General features: G+C 43.9%; 1 protein-coding gene across 3 annotated transcripts in view; it reads left to right on the top strand.

Moving 5' to 3' along the window:
- Positions 1-20173, top strand: part of MARCHF8 (membrane associated ring-CH-type finger 8) — a 363845-nt gene that overhangs the window by 168661 nt on the left and 175011 nt on the right. For all 3 annotated transcript variants that reach the window (XM_082268178.1, XM_082268181.1, XM_082268179.1), the window contains exon 2: positions 13407-13567. In XM_082268178.1, the coding sequence (XP_082124304.1) occupies positions 13481-13567 (87 nt within the window). In that variant the 5' untranslated portion in view covers positions 13407-13480. The remainder of the gene's footprint in view (positions 1-13406; positions 13568-20173) is intronic.

Genomic DNA, 20173 nt, shown 5'->3' with positions numbered 1-20173 from the left:
AAAAGCCTTAGTGTTTAAGGCTCCATTCACACCAGCGCGACTTGTCAGGCGACTTGTCAGCCTGACAAGTCGCGCTCCCTCGCAGTCAATTGACTGCTACAGGACCCGTTCTTATAGGAGCGACACAAGTCGCTCCGACTTAGAAAAAGGGTCCTGTACTACTTCGGGGCGACCTTGGAGCGACTTGCATAGACTTCCATTATGTGAAGTCCATGCAAGTCGCTCCGAAGTCGTGGTGCATGGGAATGCACAAGTCGCCCCCGAAGTAGTAAGGAGTCGTGCCGCTTTTTTACAGATGGAAGTTCATTCTTTTCATCTAAAAGAACGAAATGATACATTGTAAAACATTGTGTTTATAGTTATCTCCCAGCCTTAGCAATGTTGATAAACAGCTGTGAGTGAGCAGAGACTAGCTCTGCTCTGTATGAATTGAGGAAATGTCATTTTAAGATCGTGAATTGAGCGCAATTTTTTAAGGATTTATCGTGCAGCTCTATTGAACACACCCCAAAAACATAATTTCCTGCTTGTGTGATTGGTTAACTGATTTTCCCAGAAGTCTGCCTAAGATACTAGTCAGATTTCAGGCATCCTCTGCAACACAAATGTCATTTTTGGTGAGATACTCCCAATAGGAACAAGTCTAAGGCCCCTTTCACACGATCAGACCAATCGGGTGTGCCTGTCCGTTTTTCAGGTGGACTGGATTGGGCCACCCATTGTCCTCTATGGAGAGGTGGATTCCCTGACACCTGCCTGGCATCAGATCTGACAAGATTCGCTGAAAACAGACATTTGGCGATACGTTCGCCATCTGTCTAGTGGGTCTGATCGGATAGAATCCGATGAAAAGGCAGTCCGTTTTCATCCGATCTCCCCATAGAGGTGAGCAGGACTCTGACAGGTCCGTCTCTGCACAATGAGTGGAGACAAACCTGTCATCCGCCTGCTCAGCGGGGATCAGCGGAGCGGAGGATGTTAAAACTGATCCGTCCCATGTGAAAGGGGCCTTAAGGGATGCAGGCCCAGCAGCTTTCCTCATTAGTGCTCTGCAGTTACACAGCTGATTGATAATTATGAAACCAATCCCATTAGACCCACTCAGCACAGAGGAGTAAACAATGATTTATTCAGAATAACAAAAGGTAGCAATCTGCAACAACGTTTGGTGAAATCCCTGCAATGTACAGAGATCACCCAGAGGGGAATGTTGTTTTTTTTCTCAACAAAAGTAGAGTTATGCTTTAAAGGAGTTGTAAAGTCTCATGGTTTTTCACCTTAATGCACCTCTATGAAACCCCCCCCCCCCTTTTTATTACCTGAACCTGATCTTTCCAGTGACGCGCATGAGCCCAGCAGCTCCAGCCGCTGTCTCGGGTCCTCTTTGGATAGATTAATAGCAGCAAGAGCTATTGCCTCCTCCCACTGCTGTCAATCAAGTCCAGTGACACGGGAGCGGGGGGCGTGACCAGGTCCTGCTGTCTCTGTCATTGGACGTAGCAGCGGGACTCGTGAGCTACGGACGCGCATGTGCCCCCATGAAAAGCGGCTTTCCGTTGGGGCACCTGATGAAGAGGAGGAGCGCCACCGGGGCACCCCAGAATAGGAGGATCAGGGCTGCTCTGTGCAAAATCCTTGCACAGAGCAGATAAGTAATAACCTGTTTCTTTTTTTTTTTTAAAAACACTTGAAAAAATTGTGTCCACACAGCCTGCGGTAATCCCTTACAATTGCAGTTAAGTCAACGTGTGTGCCTCCACAACTCGTTTTAGCCTTTGGGTCTTGTGAAGGCTATTAATAAACTATTCCTTGAACAGAAAAGGTGACCATGAATCACTTTGGATTTGTCTTACTTTCTCCTGTCACAGTGTGAAAGCACTAAGGTTATAAATGTCCTTGATTGCAGTAACAGGGGCGCAAGTCTTAACAGCATGCTAAAAGTGGCAATCTCCTAGTGTTAGGTGTGTGTTAGGATGCTAATCATATAATAGCTGAGCCGTACAAATCTCAGAATTTTTGCAGAAAGGACTGAAAACATAAGACGTGGAGGTTGATTTATTAAAGGCAGAATATACTGTGCGCTTTAATGCATTTGCTCTGGATCTGAGCGGAAGCTCTGAAATGAAAGGGAGCTCTGCTGGTTTCTATCATCCAATCGTGTGCAAACAAAAAAATGCTATTTTTTTTAATTGTCTTTGTATGCAATTGCGTATTCTTTGACGTGAAGTTTTACCTTATTCACTTAGCTCTGTAGCAAGTGTCCTTGCAGTGCACAGTAAATTTGCCTTTAGTAAATAAACCCCATTGCATTTTAGAAATTTATGGCATTTTATCTTTGCCAAAGCCCTGGTTCACACTGCCGCGACTTGTCATGCAACTGGAGCGTTCAAGTCGCGCCCTATTAACAGAAATGGAACCATCCAAGTCGCTCCGACTTAGAAAAAGGTTCCTGTACTACTTTTGTGCCCTGGACGACATCACGCAAGACGAAACGCTTAGGGAGCAGCTGTGCGCTGACGCAATCGCGTCCCTACCAATCCCGAAAGTGCAGGTTTAAATGTGTTGCCTGCGAAGAAACTATACAGTGTTTGGCGTTCTTATCACTTTTATCATGCAAGTGTGATTTTAATTCTTAATAAAATATCCAAGAAGGTTTTACAGTACTGGAGCATTCTGTTTTCTGTATCCCTATCCATGTCCCATGGGGATGATTGGTCTGGCGAAGGACCATTATTCCTGGGTGTCCTTAGCTGCTCCTGAGAGATCCATGTGTTGGCAGAAAGCAAGGTCCATAAAGACATGGATGAGCAAGTTTGGGGTGGAGGAACTTGATTGGCCTGCACAGAGTCCTGACCTCAATCTGAATTTAAGCGGAGACTGCGAGCCAGTGAGCCGGTAATGTCAAACATTACCATAGACGCACTCCTAAACGTTGTGGACAGCCTTCCCAGAAGAGTTGAAGCTCTTATAGCTGCTAAAGGTGGGACAACTCAATATTGAACCCTACAGAGTAAGAATGGGATGCCATTAAAGTTCATGCGCGTGTAAAGGCAGGCGTCCCAATACTTTTCATAGATACACTATATTACCAACTTTCTTAGAAGATCTTTTTGCTTATTCACTTTCATTTTTGCACTATATTTATATCAACACTCTGAACCAAGCTGGACTCAATTGATTTTGCAGTGCTTGTTAATCTAACACATGTGAACATGCTTACAGGAGGAAAGAGTACAAGTATGGCCTCATGGGTTTCTGCTTCTTCATTGCTAGTCAACATCTTTTTGAATGAGAGGTGATTAAAGCTGGCAATAAATGAGTAGAATTTCGAGAAATTCTTGGGAAAAGAATGTGCTATGAAAGTGTGTTCATTTTTCTAATTTATTCGTGGGTCAAATTGCTCTTTTTTTTTTTCACCCACCGTTACAAAAAAATTATCAGGAGCAGAATAGAAAATTGTTCCCGAACAAACCACTGTGTATGTGGTTTCGTTCGTTCAAATTTTAAAAGCAAACAAGATCTTTTGAATGGCCAATAAATATTCTTAGAGTGTTCAGAGATACATTTCTTAGGAATTTTTGTTTTAAATTCAGTCCATCAGAACTTTTATTTTTCTGTAGTAAGCCAATCAGATGGATGAGTACCATTATCTTGATTTCAGAGGGAAAATTGTGAACTGAACACAGAGGATACCCACATAAGTGTAAGATGGCACATATACTGTATGTTGAGGATTCTGAGCTGAGGTTATGGTAAATAGTTTGTATATTTAGTTCTTTTATGTTTTCTGTAAATTATGAGAGCCCTGCCATGATTGTCCTAGACCTTTCCCAAATTTTAATTCAGAACTGGTAACTTGGCCAGGACTAAATGGTTGCAGACTTGCCAGTTATGTCTCCTTTGTCCGGTGAATCTTAATGCAGGCTACTGCTAGAGAGATCTTGGTGCTCCAGGAAATGATTCTATATGTCTTTATAGACCTTGCTTTGAGCACTGGTCCAAATCATTTGGTGGAGAAGTGATTATGGTGTGAGGTTGTTTTTCAGAGGTTGGGCTTGGCCCCTTAGTTCCAGTGAAGGGAACTCGTAAGGCGTTAGCCAAGACATTTTGTACAATTTAATGCTCCCAACTTTGTGGGAACAGTTTGGGGATGACCTCTTTCTGTTCCAACATGACTGCACACCTGTGCACAAACAAGGTCCATAAAGACGTGAATAAGAGAGTTTGGGGTGAAGGAACTTGACTGGTCTACACAGAGTCCTGACCTTAACCTAATAGAACACCTTTGGGACGAATTAGAGAGGAGACTGCGAGCCAGGCCTTCTCATCCCAACATCAGTGCCTGACCTCACTAATGCACTTCTGGAAGAACAGTCAAACTTTTCTATAGGCACACTCCTAAACCTTGTGGACAGCCTTCCCAAAAGAGTTGAAGCTGTTAGAGCTGCAAAGGGGGGGGGGGGCAACTCAATATTGAACCCTATGGACTAAGACTAGGATGCCATTAAAGTTCATGTGCGTGTAAAACAGGCATCCCAATATGTTTGGTAATATAGTGTAGATGGTGATAGGAACATCTGAATATATGCAACAAATTTACATGGTCTTATCGCCCAAGCATGCACATTTTTATCCTTAGGAGATGCCCCTGTTGCTGGTCCTATCTTTCAGGAAGAGTATCAGGCGAGACAAACAGTTCTTAGATGTTTTGATCCATTGCCAGTAGACTAAAGCCCCGTACACGATCAGATTATCGAACGATCTGTCGTCCGTTTTTTGTGGCATGCTAGTCTGATGTGGAAAGTGAAGAGATTTTTTTCATGCGAATTTTCCCGTACAACAGAATTCTACTTCAGAAGTGATGTCATGTGTTGGATTGCTTTGTATGTGTTCTTTCGTCTCTGAGCATGCCTAGTCTTGCTCTTAAGATTTTTTTCCGTTGAAATTTGTACTAATGAGACGAAAATCGGATGTTGTATTACGGACAACAAAAATTTTAGAGGCTGCACATCAGGATTTTGTCTGCCGAAAAGTCGGAGTTGGCTGTCGAAAGCACCATACTAACAATCCGAAAATCGGCAGATTGGTCGTCGGACGAATTTTCTCTACAGATTTTCTTATCGAGTGTACGGGCCTTTGTATAGCCTTATGTGAAAGTGCTTGATCTTTCAACATAGACTTACAATTTCACGCTGCTGCTTATCCTGCCGTCTGAAGTATCTTTCTGTCCTAGCATACTTCATTCAGGTCACCACCACTGTCCTCAGCACAATTGTCACCTAACTATCCCCGCATTGTGGAAGAGCACCACCCCTCCAACCAGATCACAATGGCTAGCCAGGATAACGGATATTCAACAAATTGAGAACCTTACTATGGTGCTGGAAGAGCAAGATGAAAAATATTGGAAAGTCTGGACCCCTTATTTTACTTATAAGGAACAATCCCCCTAACCTGCCCCAGAGAGCTCTTCCAACCTACCATGAGGGGCGACCAGGTCAATTCTTCTTTCTCCCCCTCCTTTCTTGTCCCCTAAACCCCCCTCTCACCCTTCTTGTTTTGTGTTTTTTTTTTTTTTTCTTCTCCCCATCTTCCATTTCTACCTACTTTCCGCTTTATACCTCCTGGACTTAACCAGGGCTCTACTTGGTTTATAGAAAACTGAGAAACGGTGTTGCTCACTGATGTTCACAGGAGTGATGTGATCGCGGCTCCGGCCACTCACAGCGCCGGAGCCGCCGAACCCGGAAGAGACGCCGAAAGATCATGTCTGGGGGTCCGTGTCGAGGCTTCGTTCTAAGGTAAGTATTTCATAATGAGCTAGTATGCGATGCCTTTGTCAGGGTTTTTTTTTTTTTTTTTTTTTGAGTATACTTCTGCTTTAACGGCTCATATTAAATGTTATGTCATGGTTGTGAACGGTTGTTCTGTGGAACTGTAATGCTGTTTCTGTGAAAATAAAGAATTTATTAAAAAAAAAAAAAAAGTCACCCAACACTTCAAAAATTTTCCAAACACCCCTTTCTGCCAAAACCTGCCCCTCTCTTTTAGCATTATTGTGGCTTTCTCCATTCGCTGTACTGCAATTCCAACAACCGCGTTTGACTTCTCGTTCTTCTAAACAATGAGTTGTGACCGTCCATACATAACCCAGGTTGACGTTTGCTTATCGAGCTATAATTCGGCAATGATCATCTTCTGTCATTGGTCCCTTTTAACCAGCAATGCAGCCAGGTGGGAAAATGATAGCTAGCATAAAATAAGAGACTAGGTCCCCTACAGCCATTTACATGGAAATGTTCATATTTCACTGGGGTATACCTTTTAATGGCAAATACAATACAGTTCTTCATTGCCTTTGCTGATTGTTTTCTGGCTGGAAATGCAGTGGAGTTTCCCAGGGTTCTCAACTGCTTGTCTGTTACGGCTCACTGCATATATCAGTTTAATTTTACAACAACAAACATGTTCTAAGGGCAGCTGTAGGCTAATTCATTCACCTTGAGCGAGATTATCCAGGGGCTGGAAGAGTGTTTGTAGACTGGGCCTCACATCTGTACATGTCTTCTTCATGCTGTCGCAAACATGTAGCATTGCACACACCTCAGTTATTCCACTGTTCTTTTCAACAGTAAGCCTCTTACTGTTCTGTTTAAAATGATCCCTATGCAAAGGTTTCTGCCCTTCCCATCAGCATAGCTCCCAACTGTCCCTGATTCGGAACAAAGTCCTGCGTTCTCTCTCCCATCTGTCCCTCCTTTCCTCCTCCTTTGTCCCTCATTTTGGTCTGATCTATATAGTTGTGTATAAAATGCGCTTTTCTCTTTCGTTCGACGGACACAGCGCTCCATAAATCATAACTACTGGGTTATATTGCCTCCTCCATTACTAGGACTAGGCATAACACCGGGCTACACCCATGGGCCATCCTCAGCTTGGTATATAACCCCCCTCTCTGTTTTAGGTAATCAGTTTTAATCTGTCTAGTCAGGAGTAAGGACCTAGGCTCCCGGCTGGGATCTCAGGTCCTATCAATTTTTTCTCCTTCCTCACATCTTTTTTTGTTTTTTCTTTCGGGAGATCTACAACCAACTGCCGGGCTGGGCAACAGGCTGGATATTCTAGATTCAGTGGTCCCCCCCGCCCAGCCAGCTAGCGCATGCAGACCACAGCGACGCGCTAGGTTGGCCACGACATAGCCTCATGGACAGAGGCTGGCCTGCGAGTTAAACGTCTCACAGGGTCGCATACGACCAGGCTTTGTTGGTTGAGTTGCAGCAGTCCCTTGGCCGACAGCTCCCCTACTTTGGTGGCGAGGATTCTGTTTGGAGCAGTAGTTGTACCATGGAAGGATAAGTACAGTCCCCCCTCTCTCCTTTTTGGTGTTTTTTTGGGGTGGACGTGGGTAACCTCTAGGGACAGTCAGACCTTCCTGTAGGGTCCCTCCTCCCATCCTTGAATCCCTCTGTGAGCTGGGCTTCCCCACTCCCTTTCCCCCCTGTCTGGACCTGGAGTCTGGGGGTCCCAGGACAGAGAATGCAGCGGAGACCCCTGGGGTCTCCCCCGCTATCCCCACTCTGTAAGGGCCCTGGGATAGTGTGTGTCCTGCCCTTGTAGTCTGGAGGGGTCCCAGTGTAGGAGACCCCTAGGTGCATGCCCTACTATTTGCACTGGGACCCCCCTGCACTATACCCACACTGCAGAGACCAGTGCAGAGACCAGTGCAGAGTGCGCAGCAGAGAATCCCCTAACATGTGTCCTACCTTTGGGGGGGTCCCCTTGCAGAGGGTCTAGCATTGCGGAGGGCGCAGGGAAGACCCTGGCAGCATACTTCAGCATTTGTAGCCGATGATGGCCATTTTCCCCTAGTCTGGCTGGTCTCTGGTTGGCTGCCATGTTTGTGTAGCCAGATGATGTCGCGGGGGGCCATTTGCCCATAGCCCGGGAGACGCTGGAGACGACCGAAGCCTCGTGGGGATGCCAAAGCTCCTCCTCTTCCTCTTCCTCAGTTTCCTCTTCCTGTGCCCGGGACATATGAACAGGGATGGCCTCCATGATGCTGGGTTTGAATTCTCGGTGCTCCTCCAATAGGTACCCTGAGCCTTGAGGGGATCCTTTAGTGGTGCCAAAAGATTGTTTTTGTACTGCAAGGTCTTCCTTTCCTTATGGAGCCTCAGGGTAACTTCTTCCCCACTGACCCCTTCTTGGAAGTGGCAGGTCCCTCGGAACCCCAGCTTCCCATGGTTGCACGGACGGCAGTCCTGCAGTATTTAGTTTCCCAGGTGGATGTGGGGTTTGGGCAAAGGTCCAGGAGGAAGCATCCCCCCACCTTCCCCTGCTCAGCCACAGACCTGCCTGTGTCATATGGTATGCATAAGTCACCTCGTTCTCCAAAGGAGTTTCCTTCTGTGCCTTATTTTGATTTTTCACATTCTTTACAGGAAAACCTTTGTGGTTCCCAAGCGTTTTGCTGTAAGCTACCCTTTTGAAGAGTCCCTTTTAAAAAATTGTGGGCTAGTTCACCAGTGGTGGACCCTCCGGTTTTCAGGTTGGTTAAAGCAACCATAATCCCAGTAGAGGAATCATCGTCCTTTAAGGACTCGGCTGACAGGAAAGCGGAGGCTGTGGCATGCAGCATGTTTACTATGGTTGGTTCGGCATTGCGGCCAGTCTTTTCCTCAGCCCTGGTGTTTCAGACCCTAACTGAATGGGCGAAGCTTTTGCGCTGGGGGCCTGGGGGATAGGCAGGTCCCCGCTGCTTATGTTGATTTAGCAGACCAGTTGGTCCATGGGCTGCTGTTTATCTGTGATGCAGCTTTGGATACAGCTCCTGTGCTGTCCAAACTTTGTTTCAGCGGTGGTGATTAGGCGTGTGCTGTGGCTTAAGAATTGGTCCACAGACCAAGCCTCCAAGAAAGCTCCCATTGATCTACCCTTTCAAGGTGAATGCCTGTTTGGGGCTACCCTGGATGACATTAAGGGCATCACGGGGGGTGGAGAGAAGAGTACCTTCCTGCCACAGTCCAGGAAAGGTAAGGAGCCTCGTCACAGACAGGGGCCCTCCTTCTCAGCCCATAGAAAATAATTTTGTGCTTCTGGGACTGAGAATGAGGGAAATAGATCTTTCAAATATTCCTTGGGAGGTTCCAAGCAACCTTGGTTTGGTAAGCCTAGAGCTAGCATCTCTGGACCCGCAGACAGGACCCCTTCAGCATTCAGCAGGCGATTCGTCTGAGGAAGGAGCTTTGTGCGCATCTTCTGAAACGCGTTACGTCATCACTTGGAAGGTTTGCGGTTCACCGCTGCCTCAGCTTGATCCGGCTCCTCCTATTGGTCTCCCCTGGTGTCGTCATCTCCCGGCTGCTGGTCGGCCTGAGGGCAGAAGCACCACGCATAGGAAGGGATCCGGGAGCTATGAGGAAAAGCATCCACCTCCATGTGAGTCTGCATTAATGTCATGCAAATAAAGTTTATTGCTACACTCAATGGCGCCTATTTTTCCTTTTCTGTTCGCCAGCAGGACCCCTGCTTCTGTTTGTCAGAGCTGCCCTTTGTGATAGCACAGCAACATTGCATACTCTAGAAGTCCTGGCCACCCACGTAGACTGCCCTCTTCCATCAAATTGGGGAACCATCCCTCTGCACTTTCTTTTTGTTCTTTGTGGGGGTCTTAGTGGACAACAGGCTTGGCAGTGGCATGCAAGCCGCTGCAAGCAAAGCCAACAAAATACTGGCATGTATAAAAAAGCGGATTCACTCCAAAAATAAAGAGATTATTCTCCCACTCTACAAGACTCTGGTCCGGCCACATCTGGAGTATGCCGTCCAGTTCTGGGCACCGGTCCTCAGGAAGGATGTGCTGGAGCTGGAAAGAGTCCAGAGAAGGGCAACAAAAATAATTAGGGGAATGGAGGACATTGGCTATGAGGAAAGACTACAAGCACTGAACTTATTCTCTCTGGAGAAGAGACGATTGAGGGGGGATATGATATCAATGTACAAATACTGTACTGGTGATGACCCTAGCATAAGGAACAAACTTTTCAGAGAAAGGGAATACAATAAGACACGTGGCCACTCACTAAAACTAGAGGAAAAACGGTTTAACCTTAAAAATATGTAAGGGGTTCTTTACTGTCAGAGCAGTAAGGATGTGGAATTCTCTTCCACAAGCAGTGGTATCAGCAGGGAGCATTGATAGCTTCAAAATAACTATTAGATGGGCACCTTAAAGACCACAACATAAAGGGGTATACAATGTACAGTTAACATCAAACACACACACACACACACACACACATCATAGGTTGAACTGGATGGACTGATGTCTTTTTTCAACCTCACAAACTATGTAACATGTATAGTATATTTACATTACATTTGGTTATATTTATTGGTTATACTTTTGATATTTGGTTATATTCTACTTCAGGGATGTCAAACCCAATTTCATCATGGATCACATAAGCATTATGGTTGCCCTCAAAGAACTGGTTGTACCTGTAAACATGTATAAATGTATCTACTTTAAACTTAATCATATTAAAATATTGCCTCTGCATTCGATTATTTCTGTTTTTTAGTAATAACTTAAAACTTAAACTGTGAAGGGCAGGTTCAGACTGGCATGGACCCCACTCGCACTCCTCTAGCAGATAATGCAAGTCTGAAAAGGAGGGTCACATACCACTGGTATCCTCCAGAAAGAAACTTTATTGGAGACTTCTCAGACAGAACATGGTTCTGCCATGGTTTTCTGTAGAGCGATCTCCAATAAAGTTGTGGATGGTATCAGTGGTGTGCAACCCTCCTTTTCAGCTGGCATAGAATTGCATTATTCTCCTACCATGTATTAGCAGATGTCCAGAGCATCCCTCCCTCCTTTACATCAGATGCCAAGAGTCCCACACCCTCCCTTACATCACAGTACACCCCCCTTACCTTGTTCTGCTGCTGGGTAGAAGCTAGGGGTGGAGCTAGAAAGCAAAAGTGCAGGGTAAGGAGGACCAGAGGAGGGCTGGAGCCAGCTGCCAGATTCTGCTGAATGCTGAGACCAGGAAGGCAGAGACGAGGGGGTATTGTGGCTGCACAGAGAGATGCAGGATCTGTAGAAGGAGTTCTGTCCTCTTCTCTGCTGCCTACTGCTGAGACAGGAGGGGGGCAGAGACGGCCCTCACCCTGGCTGGATCTGGATAGGACTTCTGTCCTCCGCACTGCTGCTAACTGCCGAGACAACATAGGGGCAGAGACAAGGGGGTGTCGCAGCTGCAGGAGAGGTGTGAGGGCCACATTAATTCGGGCCATATTCGGCCCGCAGGCTTTGTGTTTGACACGTGCTCTACTTGGTTATTTTGATATATCGAGTGCAGCACCATGTGACTGTTTTTGTTTATGGGAAAAAAAAAAATATATATATATATATATATATATACAGTGGGTACGGAAAGTATTCAGACCCCCTTAAATTTTTCACTCTTTGTTATATTGCAGCCATTTGCTAAAATCATTTAAGTTCATTCTTCTTCCTCATGAATGTACACACAGCACCCCATACTGACAGAAAAACACAATTGTTGACATTGTTGCAGATTTATTAAAAAAGAAAAACTGGAATATCACATGGTCCTAAGTATTCAGACCCTTTGCTGTGACACTCATATATTTAACTCAGGTGCTTTCCATTTCTTCTGATCATCCTTGAGATGGTTCTACACCTTCATTTGAGTCCAGCTGTGTTTGATTATACTGATTGGACTTGATTAGGAAAGCCTGTCTATATAAGACCTTCCAGATCACAATGCATGTCAGAGCAAATGAGAATCATGAGGTCAAAGGAACTGCCTGAGGAGCTCAGAGACAGAATTGTGGCAAGGCACAGATCTGGCCAAGGTTACAAAAAGATTTCTGCTGCACTTAAGGTTCCTAAGAGCACAGTGGCCTCCATAATCCTCAAACGGAAGACGTTTGGGACGACCAGAACCCTTCCTAGAGCTGGCCGTCCGGCCAAACTGAGCTATCGGGGGAGAAGAGCCTTAGTGAGAGAGGTAAAGAAGAACCCAAAGATCACTGTGGCTGAGCTCCAGAGATGCAGTCAGGAGATGGTAGAAAGTTGTAGAAAGTCAACCATCACTGCAGCCCTCCACCAGTCGGGGCTTTATGGCAGAGTGGCCCGACGGAAGCCTCTCCTCAGTGTAAGACACATGAAAGCCCGCATGGAGTTTGCTAAAAAACACCTGAAGGACTCCAAGATGGTGAGAAATAAGATTCTCTGGTCTGATGAGACCAAAATAGAACTTTTTGGCCTTAATTCTAAGCGGTATGTGTGGAGAAAACCAGGCACTGCTCATCACCTGTCCAATACAGTCCCAACAGTGAAGCATGGTGGTGGCAGCATCATGCTGTGGGGGTGTTTTTCAGCTGCAGGGACAGGACGACTGGTTGCAATCGAGGGAAAGATGAATGCGGCCAAGTACAGGGATATCCTGGACAAAAACCTTCTCCAGAGTGCTCTGGACCTCAGACTGGGCCGAAGGTTTACCTTCCAACAAGACAATGACCCTAAGCACACAGCTAAAATAACAAAGGAGTGGCTTCACTACAACTCAGTGACTGTTCTTGAATGGCCCAGCCAGAGCCTTGACTTAAACCCAATTGAGCATCTCTGGAGAGACCTAAAAATGGCTGTCCACCAACGTTTACAATCCAACCTGACAGAACTGGAGAGGATCTGCAAGGAGGAATGGCAGAGGATCCCCAAATCCAGGTGTGAAAGACTTGTTGCATTTTTCCCAAAAAGACTCCTGGCTGTATTAGATCAAAAGGGGGCTTCTACTAAATACTGAGCAAAGGGTCTGAATACTTAGGACCATGTGATATTTCAGTTTTTCTTTTTTAATAAATCTGCAACAATGTCAACAATTCTGTGTTTTTCTGTCAGTATGGGGTGCTATGTGTACATTCATGAGGAAGAAGAATGAACTTAAATAATTTTAGCAAATGGCTGCAATATAACAAAGAGTGAAAAATTTAAGGGGGTCTGAATACTTTCCGTACCCACTGTATATATATATTTTGCAATTCTATTGATCGAAAGCTCAAGTGAATGGTGCAAGTATTGGATACCAACAGTTACTCCTCCATATGAGTTTTGTACATTTGTGAATTCCGTTTTATTATAATATGTTGCTGAATTCCTGCTTGCGACATTTCCTGTTTAGAAAAAAAAAAAAAAGCTGATTTTCTCAATTGAACGAAGGATTGTTCTCATACATTTCTAAACCATATGCAAATCTCCAGAGTTCAAAGTATATAGATTGTGTTTTCAACAAGGACATGACTATTTCTGTGCGAGGAGTTCGTAAAGCCTAAGGACATAGTTCCTCTAACAGTTTATTCTCTCCTTTTAGAGGCTGATACAACTGCTAAAAATGGGACGTATTGAAAGTTTTTCTTATGGAAAGGACTGAACAAGGAGGCTGGGATGAAAATGCAGCAGATGTCAGTGATTCCTAATAGAGATGTCCATTCTTCTTGCTTCCAGAAAAAAGCCAAAGAAAGAGATGAACAGGTAGGCTCAATCTAGATTTGCAGTATTTTTGTTCTATGCAAACTAAATAAGGTCTGGCTATATGTGTTTTTTTTTTTTTAACTGTATCGCTACTCGGATCCAGCAAGTGAGAGTAGAGGGAGCTTGGTACACATCCTGTCCAGTTATATTTGTACCTTGATAACATGGCTTCGGTTTTGCGACCAGAGTTGAGCTAAGCACGTGACTAGTCAAATGGGTAATTTTAATACGTGGAAAACACTGTGCATGCATTTTTGATGGAGATTAAAAAATGTACTGGACAGTGGCGGCTGGTGAAGTTTTAAGATTGTGGGGTGCCAGACCCTGCCCTTCCATTTGACCCCTCCCACTTCTCAGAGGCCCCAACCCCTTATAGACTCCACCCATTTTGTCCCCTGTATTTCGCTTGCGTGAAAAAATTCTCCCAATATATCGCGTATTAAGGGGTCTCTCAGTACTAGTATATCCCATAATAGGGAGCAGGGGCCCATTATGGGATATACTGTGAGACACCCTAAGGGATATACTTGGAGACCCCCTATTATGGGATACACTGACTGAGTGACCCCCCCACATATGGGATATATACTGAGAGAACCCATGTAATAAAATAGAGGGTCCCCCAATATATCCATAATAGGGGGTCTCCCACTCAGTACATCCCATATTAAGGTGTCTCTCAGTATATATCCCAATAATATAGATAATAATAGGCCTGGCCATAAATTAAGATTTTGATGCGGTCACTGTACACATACTGCAGTAATACACGTTTTACAGTTTTGTGATCACAAGAAGAAAATGTAAATCTGAATGTCAGCATTAATAACGAAAAAACCTTAACAAACAATAAGTTCAGATCATATCTCCATTCCCATGCCTATGGATGTACAATCCAAGCAGAATGGTAACAATTCAGAAACACTATGAAAATGTAAGCTACAGAGACGTCTGCCATCATTCCTGTTTACTTGTAATACAGTTTGGGGAACAGGAGAAGTTTATTTGGCTTCCATAGGGATTCAATCTGTTCAGCAAACCATGCACAAGTTTTTTGACATATTGACACAATGTACATAATAGTAGATCACGTGATTAAAGTTGTTAATGCCAAGCAGAATATAGAGCAGTTCAGGGCAGTGGATTGTTGCACTATAGTTTATATTGTTTAATTCTCAATTTTGACCTGAGTGTTCCTTTAAAAACAAAACATCCAGAGAAATATTTTTTGCTAATGTTCATGGACTTTTGTGTTTAGTTTATGACATGCATGTGTGAAGCATCTGTTGACTGAAATGCAGTGATTGATAACCACTCAGTCAGATGGGAGCAGGCATTCCAGTGGCTGCCAGCTTCCCTCCCCGAACAGAGTTTTAGAAGATCAGCTCCTCTCATCTCCCTCCCTGCATGTCAGTGTCAGTAACTGTGCTCCGCTCTTTGCTCTTTCAGCATTGCATGATCGGGAGGGGGGAGGCACAGTACGAGCATGCAAGGAAAGAGAAGACGTAAAGGAGATTCGGGCTTCTAAATTCATACAGGTGCAGTGGCGGCTGGTGGGTCAGTGCTTCCAGTGCTTCTCCTCTGGCCGTGTGTCTCCTCCCTCCTCCTCCTCCTCGTCCTTGGCCAATAAGATCGATTTTCCTTTCGGACAGTCGGGAAAGAGGTCTCACAACCCGCTTCCTGATTGGCTGGGAGGAGAATAAGTGTGACAATAGCGAATATTCATTCGCTATTGTCACACAACTGGGTGGGCTCGGGCGCAGTGCTCTGCTCCCCGAGCCCACCCTTTTTTGAAGCCTATTAGAGCCTCTGGCTCTAATCATGTGCTTCAAAAAAACAAAAAAAAAAACCCTATTGGAATCCATGCATCCAGCGCCCTGCATGTAGATTAGGGGGCCGGATGCATGGATGGGGGAGGGGGGCCCTGCCCCCCTAATAGACGGGCTGCCACTGGCACTGGACTGCATCTAGTGTGAACCAGCCCTTGGAGAACTGGAAGAATCGTCAATGGATTATGAGTTTGATGTTCAACACTTGTTTTCTATTGAGAACTACAAGCCTGTCTGCCAGAGACTGCCCTACTGGCAGATGTGACCTGTAGTATATTCATTTAAAGATCTCTGTCAAATCCGATAGCCGATGAATAAAAAATTGCAGCCACCACACCTGGACTGGTAATATATAGAGGGCTGCCTATTTCTGAACCCTCCTGAAAATGCTAGTTGTTGGGTTGGCAGGTTAGTCCCAAAGTATACAGGTATTTTTAAGGAACAGGCCTTGACTTATGGATAAACTGTAGATCAGAATTTCTAACTTTACTTTGGCTTTCCTGGTCAGTGTCTCAGTTCTGAAGCCAAAGACAGCCAGGAAACTAGTATTCTCATAAGGCCAGTGATGGCATATTTTTCTCCAAACTGATTTCCTTCAAGTAGGACCTGTGTAAGACTTGTGTATGTGCTAGCAAAGTACATACTGTATGACACCTCTGTCGGGGTAGATTATGCTTCCTGTACTTCTGCAAATCTCCTGAACTGGTCTAATCTGAAAATGCTACAACAATCAAAATTTGAATGATAAAAAAAAATTGAGCCCCTGAAAATATGGGGACTGTGTAAAAATGTTTTGTAGTTCCTAAAATTTGTACTTTTTATGAATTTGAAATTTATGTTCAACCCCTTTTAATTAAAGCTAAAAAGTCTGCACTTCAAATTAATTTGGATTGTTTCGTTTTAATTTTATTCTGGGGCATAGAGAGCCAAAAGTATGACAATTGTGCCTCTGTCCAAATATATATACAGTAAAACCTTGGATTGCGAGCATAATTCGTTCCGGAAGCATGCTTGTAATCCAAAGCACTCTTATATCAAAGCGAATTTCCCCATAAGAAATAATGGAAACTCAGATGATTCGTTCCACAACCATTTATTCATAAATCCTTCAATTTATAGTCCATATAAAAAGATTATAGCATTGTGATAGGTTGTGTAACCATAAAATGTCCATTCACAAATAGCCGCATCCACAAGGGGATTGGAAGCAAAATCCAGCAGGAGCTACAGGGTATCAAAGAGAAGAGAGGTGCCTCTAAGTGTAGCAATATGGTTCCATTTAATGAAGGTACAACATTTAGCAACTCACATGGTTGATGAATAAAACAGGCACATCTAAGTATGCAGGCATCCGGGGTAAAGCTGTCCACATTGACCATCCTCTGCACCGCCGGCTGCTAGTCTGTAACCCTGACCGGGAAGACCACCCTGCAGTAAAGCGATCTGAAATCGAGGGGCAGCATGGAAGGGATGACGTAGATGACGGTGCGGAGGATGGTCCTATGTGGACAGCTTTACCCCTGATGCCTGCATCCTTGGATGTGCCTGTTTCAATCATCAACCATGTGAGTTGCTAAATATTGTACCTTCATTAAATGTAACCATATTGCTACACTTAGAGGCGCCTCTCTTCTCTTTTATACTCAGCTGTGATTGAGGCTACTTGTATGTCAAGACATCGCTTGTATATCAAGTCAAAATTTGAAAATGTTGCTTGTCTTTCAAAGCGCCCTTAAACCAAGTTACTCTCAAACCAAGGTTTTACTGTGTGTGTGTGTATATATATATATATATATATATATATATATATATGGACCCAGGGCTTTTTTTTCTCAAATAGGTACAGGAACTCAACAATGACCCCCCACCAAAACCCTTCTCTGCCCCACACACACACAGGCACCCTCCAAACCGCATCAAATATTGGGTGTGATCGAATTTCACGAACAGTGGGAGGGTCTCAAAGGGGTATTTAATACAAGGAGTGCATTATGTACAGAGTGCAGAGGTTGGGAGAGGTTACACACAGAGTGCAGAGTTCGGGGGGTGTACTGCATACAGAGTGCAGAGTTCCGATGCGCTACACACAGAGTGCAGAGTTTAGCCTTCTTCCACAGCTGCTTATCTCTGCATTCCCCATGCACACCTCTTCAATAGCTTGACTATTTTCTACATGTCATACATTTGTTGCTGTATTACGCTGAAGCATCAGTCTCTTGTACCTCTTCCTAGTTGGCTCTGCCTCTTTCACTTTTAGGGAGATCATCCAGTGGGGGTGTCGGCATGTGCACTGCACGCCAGGAACCTGCATCTCTCTTGTCCCCATCCTGAACTCAGCTGTTGAGAGACAAGCTGTCACTTGTAAACAGAGAAGCTGGATTTTTGTGTTTACAAAAGATAGTGGTGAGCATGGAGGCGAGGGCCTGAGCCAGCGGTGGTGCAACTGAGTTCCAGCTGAAAGAAAGCCCTGTATGGACCTAACTGTATATTGTGAATTTGCAACTTTAGACCATGGGAGCTTCATAGTACTGGTAATGCTCAAAAAGTTTATTACTAAGCAAATGCAAAGTATGCTGGAAGCCATAAATAGGGAGCTGGGAACCTTATTTGGCTTCTGAGGCCCAGGATGGAGACCGTAATAATCAAATGCCTTTATTTGTTGTATACATTGTTCTGTCATAGATAAATATTTAGTGCGAAAAAATATTTAGTGTGAATTTTCTCCATGGTACCATTATCCAAGGAAAGAATAATGACACAGGGGTAGGTTCATCAAGCTATACTAACACTTAAAGCAACACTAAAAGCTCATTCACACTAGGCATAGTACCATGTATGCCTGTATGAGGGCCTTGTTTACCCGCATGGGGATACATAGGTGTTCCATACAGGCAAGTCCATTGATGTCAGTTGGGGTGCAGTGGCCATACAGACACCTACTGCTCCCAATTTGACACCTGCGGTGGGAATACAAGGTCACAAACATAGACAGTGTGTGTTTGGGGCTGTTTTCTCGCACGGATGTCAAATTAGAAGCAGCAGATGTGTCCGTGCAGCCACTGTGTCCTAATAACATCCATGAGACTGCCTGCTCAGAGATTTACAGAACACCTGTGCATTCCCGTGTGGGTAAACACGGCCATCGCTTGGGCTTACTCTGTAGTACACCTCATGTGACCCAGGCCAACAGGGCTTCTCAAGGAATAATATTGGATACTATTGAGAGGACTTTTTAGCATGACTTGAAGAGTTGGTAAACCCCAAAAAAACAGTCATATGTGGCCTTGTGAAACCAAGTCAGTTTCTGGGTTTTATGACCTTAATGGAAATACATACAGCAAGTTCTCGCTGACAAATCATGTCTTTTGTAGATCACCATTGCGTTTTGGGTGTATCTACCCAATTTATGTGTTTTAAACACCACTTCCAACATGGAAAATAAATGGAAAATTTTGTGTTTAGATTAGGCATACCTTGTAATGGGCACAGCAGACCTAGAAACTCGAGCACAGTTTCTCAGTGGTCTCACATACCAGCATATACAAATAGCCTAAAACTTAATTTTGGTTGGCCTTGACCCTGTAATTGTTTTTTTGCTTCTTGATGAACTTGGAGGCTCTTCTAAAGTAGTTCCATTTTCTAACAAGTTAAAGGGCACCATACAAGTGAGTAAAAATAATTTATGGAAAATTAACATATAAATTTGTTTTATTGCTTTCACCTGCATTTTTTTTAGTTGATGACATGGTATCTTTTTAAAGTCTTTCATCTCTCCATATTTAAAAAATGACATGTATTTGAGCCATTAGCAGCTGAAGAGAATTTAGTGATTTCACTACAGCAAACTGAAATGTATTCATTATATGCTCTTGCACTTTATTATCATGGTTCTTTGGATTACCATACTAAATAAGTCCATAGTTGCTTTTGCATTTATTGCCAGGTAATAGCTGATATGTAAAAAATAACACATTCCATAGATGACCATTTCTTATAACTATACCTATGTTTTCTTTATTGCAAACGAGGATTGCCATGGTAACTGCTTTGTGTTTTGCCACTATGTTCATGGTAGATTTTGCATTATCTTGTAACATTCCAGTGCATGTGAACACAAAGCAGCCTTTATGGACAGGATCCTGCTGAAAAATGTAGCCAACTTGTTCAGATTAAACAAAGAAAATGTCTCTTATGGTGTAACCCTGCCTGCAAGGCTGAAGCATTAAAAAATATATAAAGAGCACATCCTGGGATAAAAAGAAAAAAATAATCCCTACTTTTTTTTTGTTGTTTTTTAAGGGTAATGGCTCAAGAGCAATCAGAAGCCAGTAAGTCACTGACTGTAATTAATTTAGTGTACAAAACCCCATGCTTTTACAATATACAAATAAAAATGTCAAAGAGCAGCTATCACTCCACAGTGCAGTCACCACACTAGTCTCATTAAATGTATACCCAATAACAGCAAAGTGCTCCTTCGTACAAATTACCAAATGATGACCGTGTCAACAATGCTCATAAATTATACAATCATCATATATCATATGCAGTAAATAAATAAAAAAAAGAAAAATCGTGAAAACTGTCCCATATTGGTTTTAAGTGTCCAGAAAAAAAACGCAACCACAGTTCATGTGCCTCCAATAAAGGTAAATCTTCCAGTATCAGGAATCTTCCACCATGGGCTACCGCCAAAGAATATCACCCATGGTACATAGTTCGGTTGAAAAAAAGCACAAATCCATCTAGTTCAACCAGTAAGAGAGGAAAAAAAAAT

Source organism: Pelophylax lessonae (assembly GCF_965119305.1).
Source record: "Pelophylax lessonae genome assembly, chromosome: 9".
Lineage (NCBI taxonomy): Eukaryota > Metazoa > Chordata > Amphibia > Anura > Ranidae > Pelophylax > Pelophylax lessonae.
This window is presented reverse-complemented; position numbering and strand designations above follow the sequence as displayed.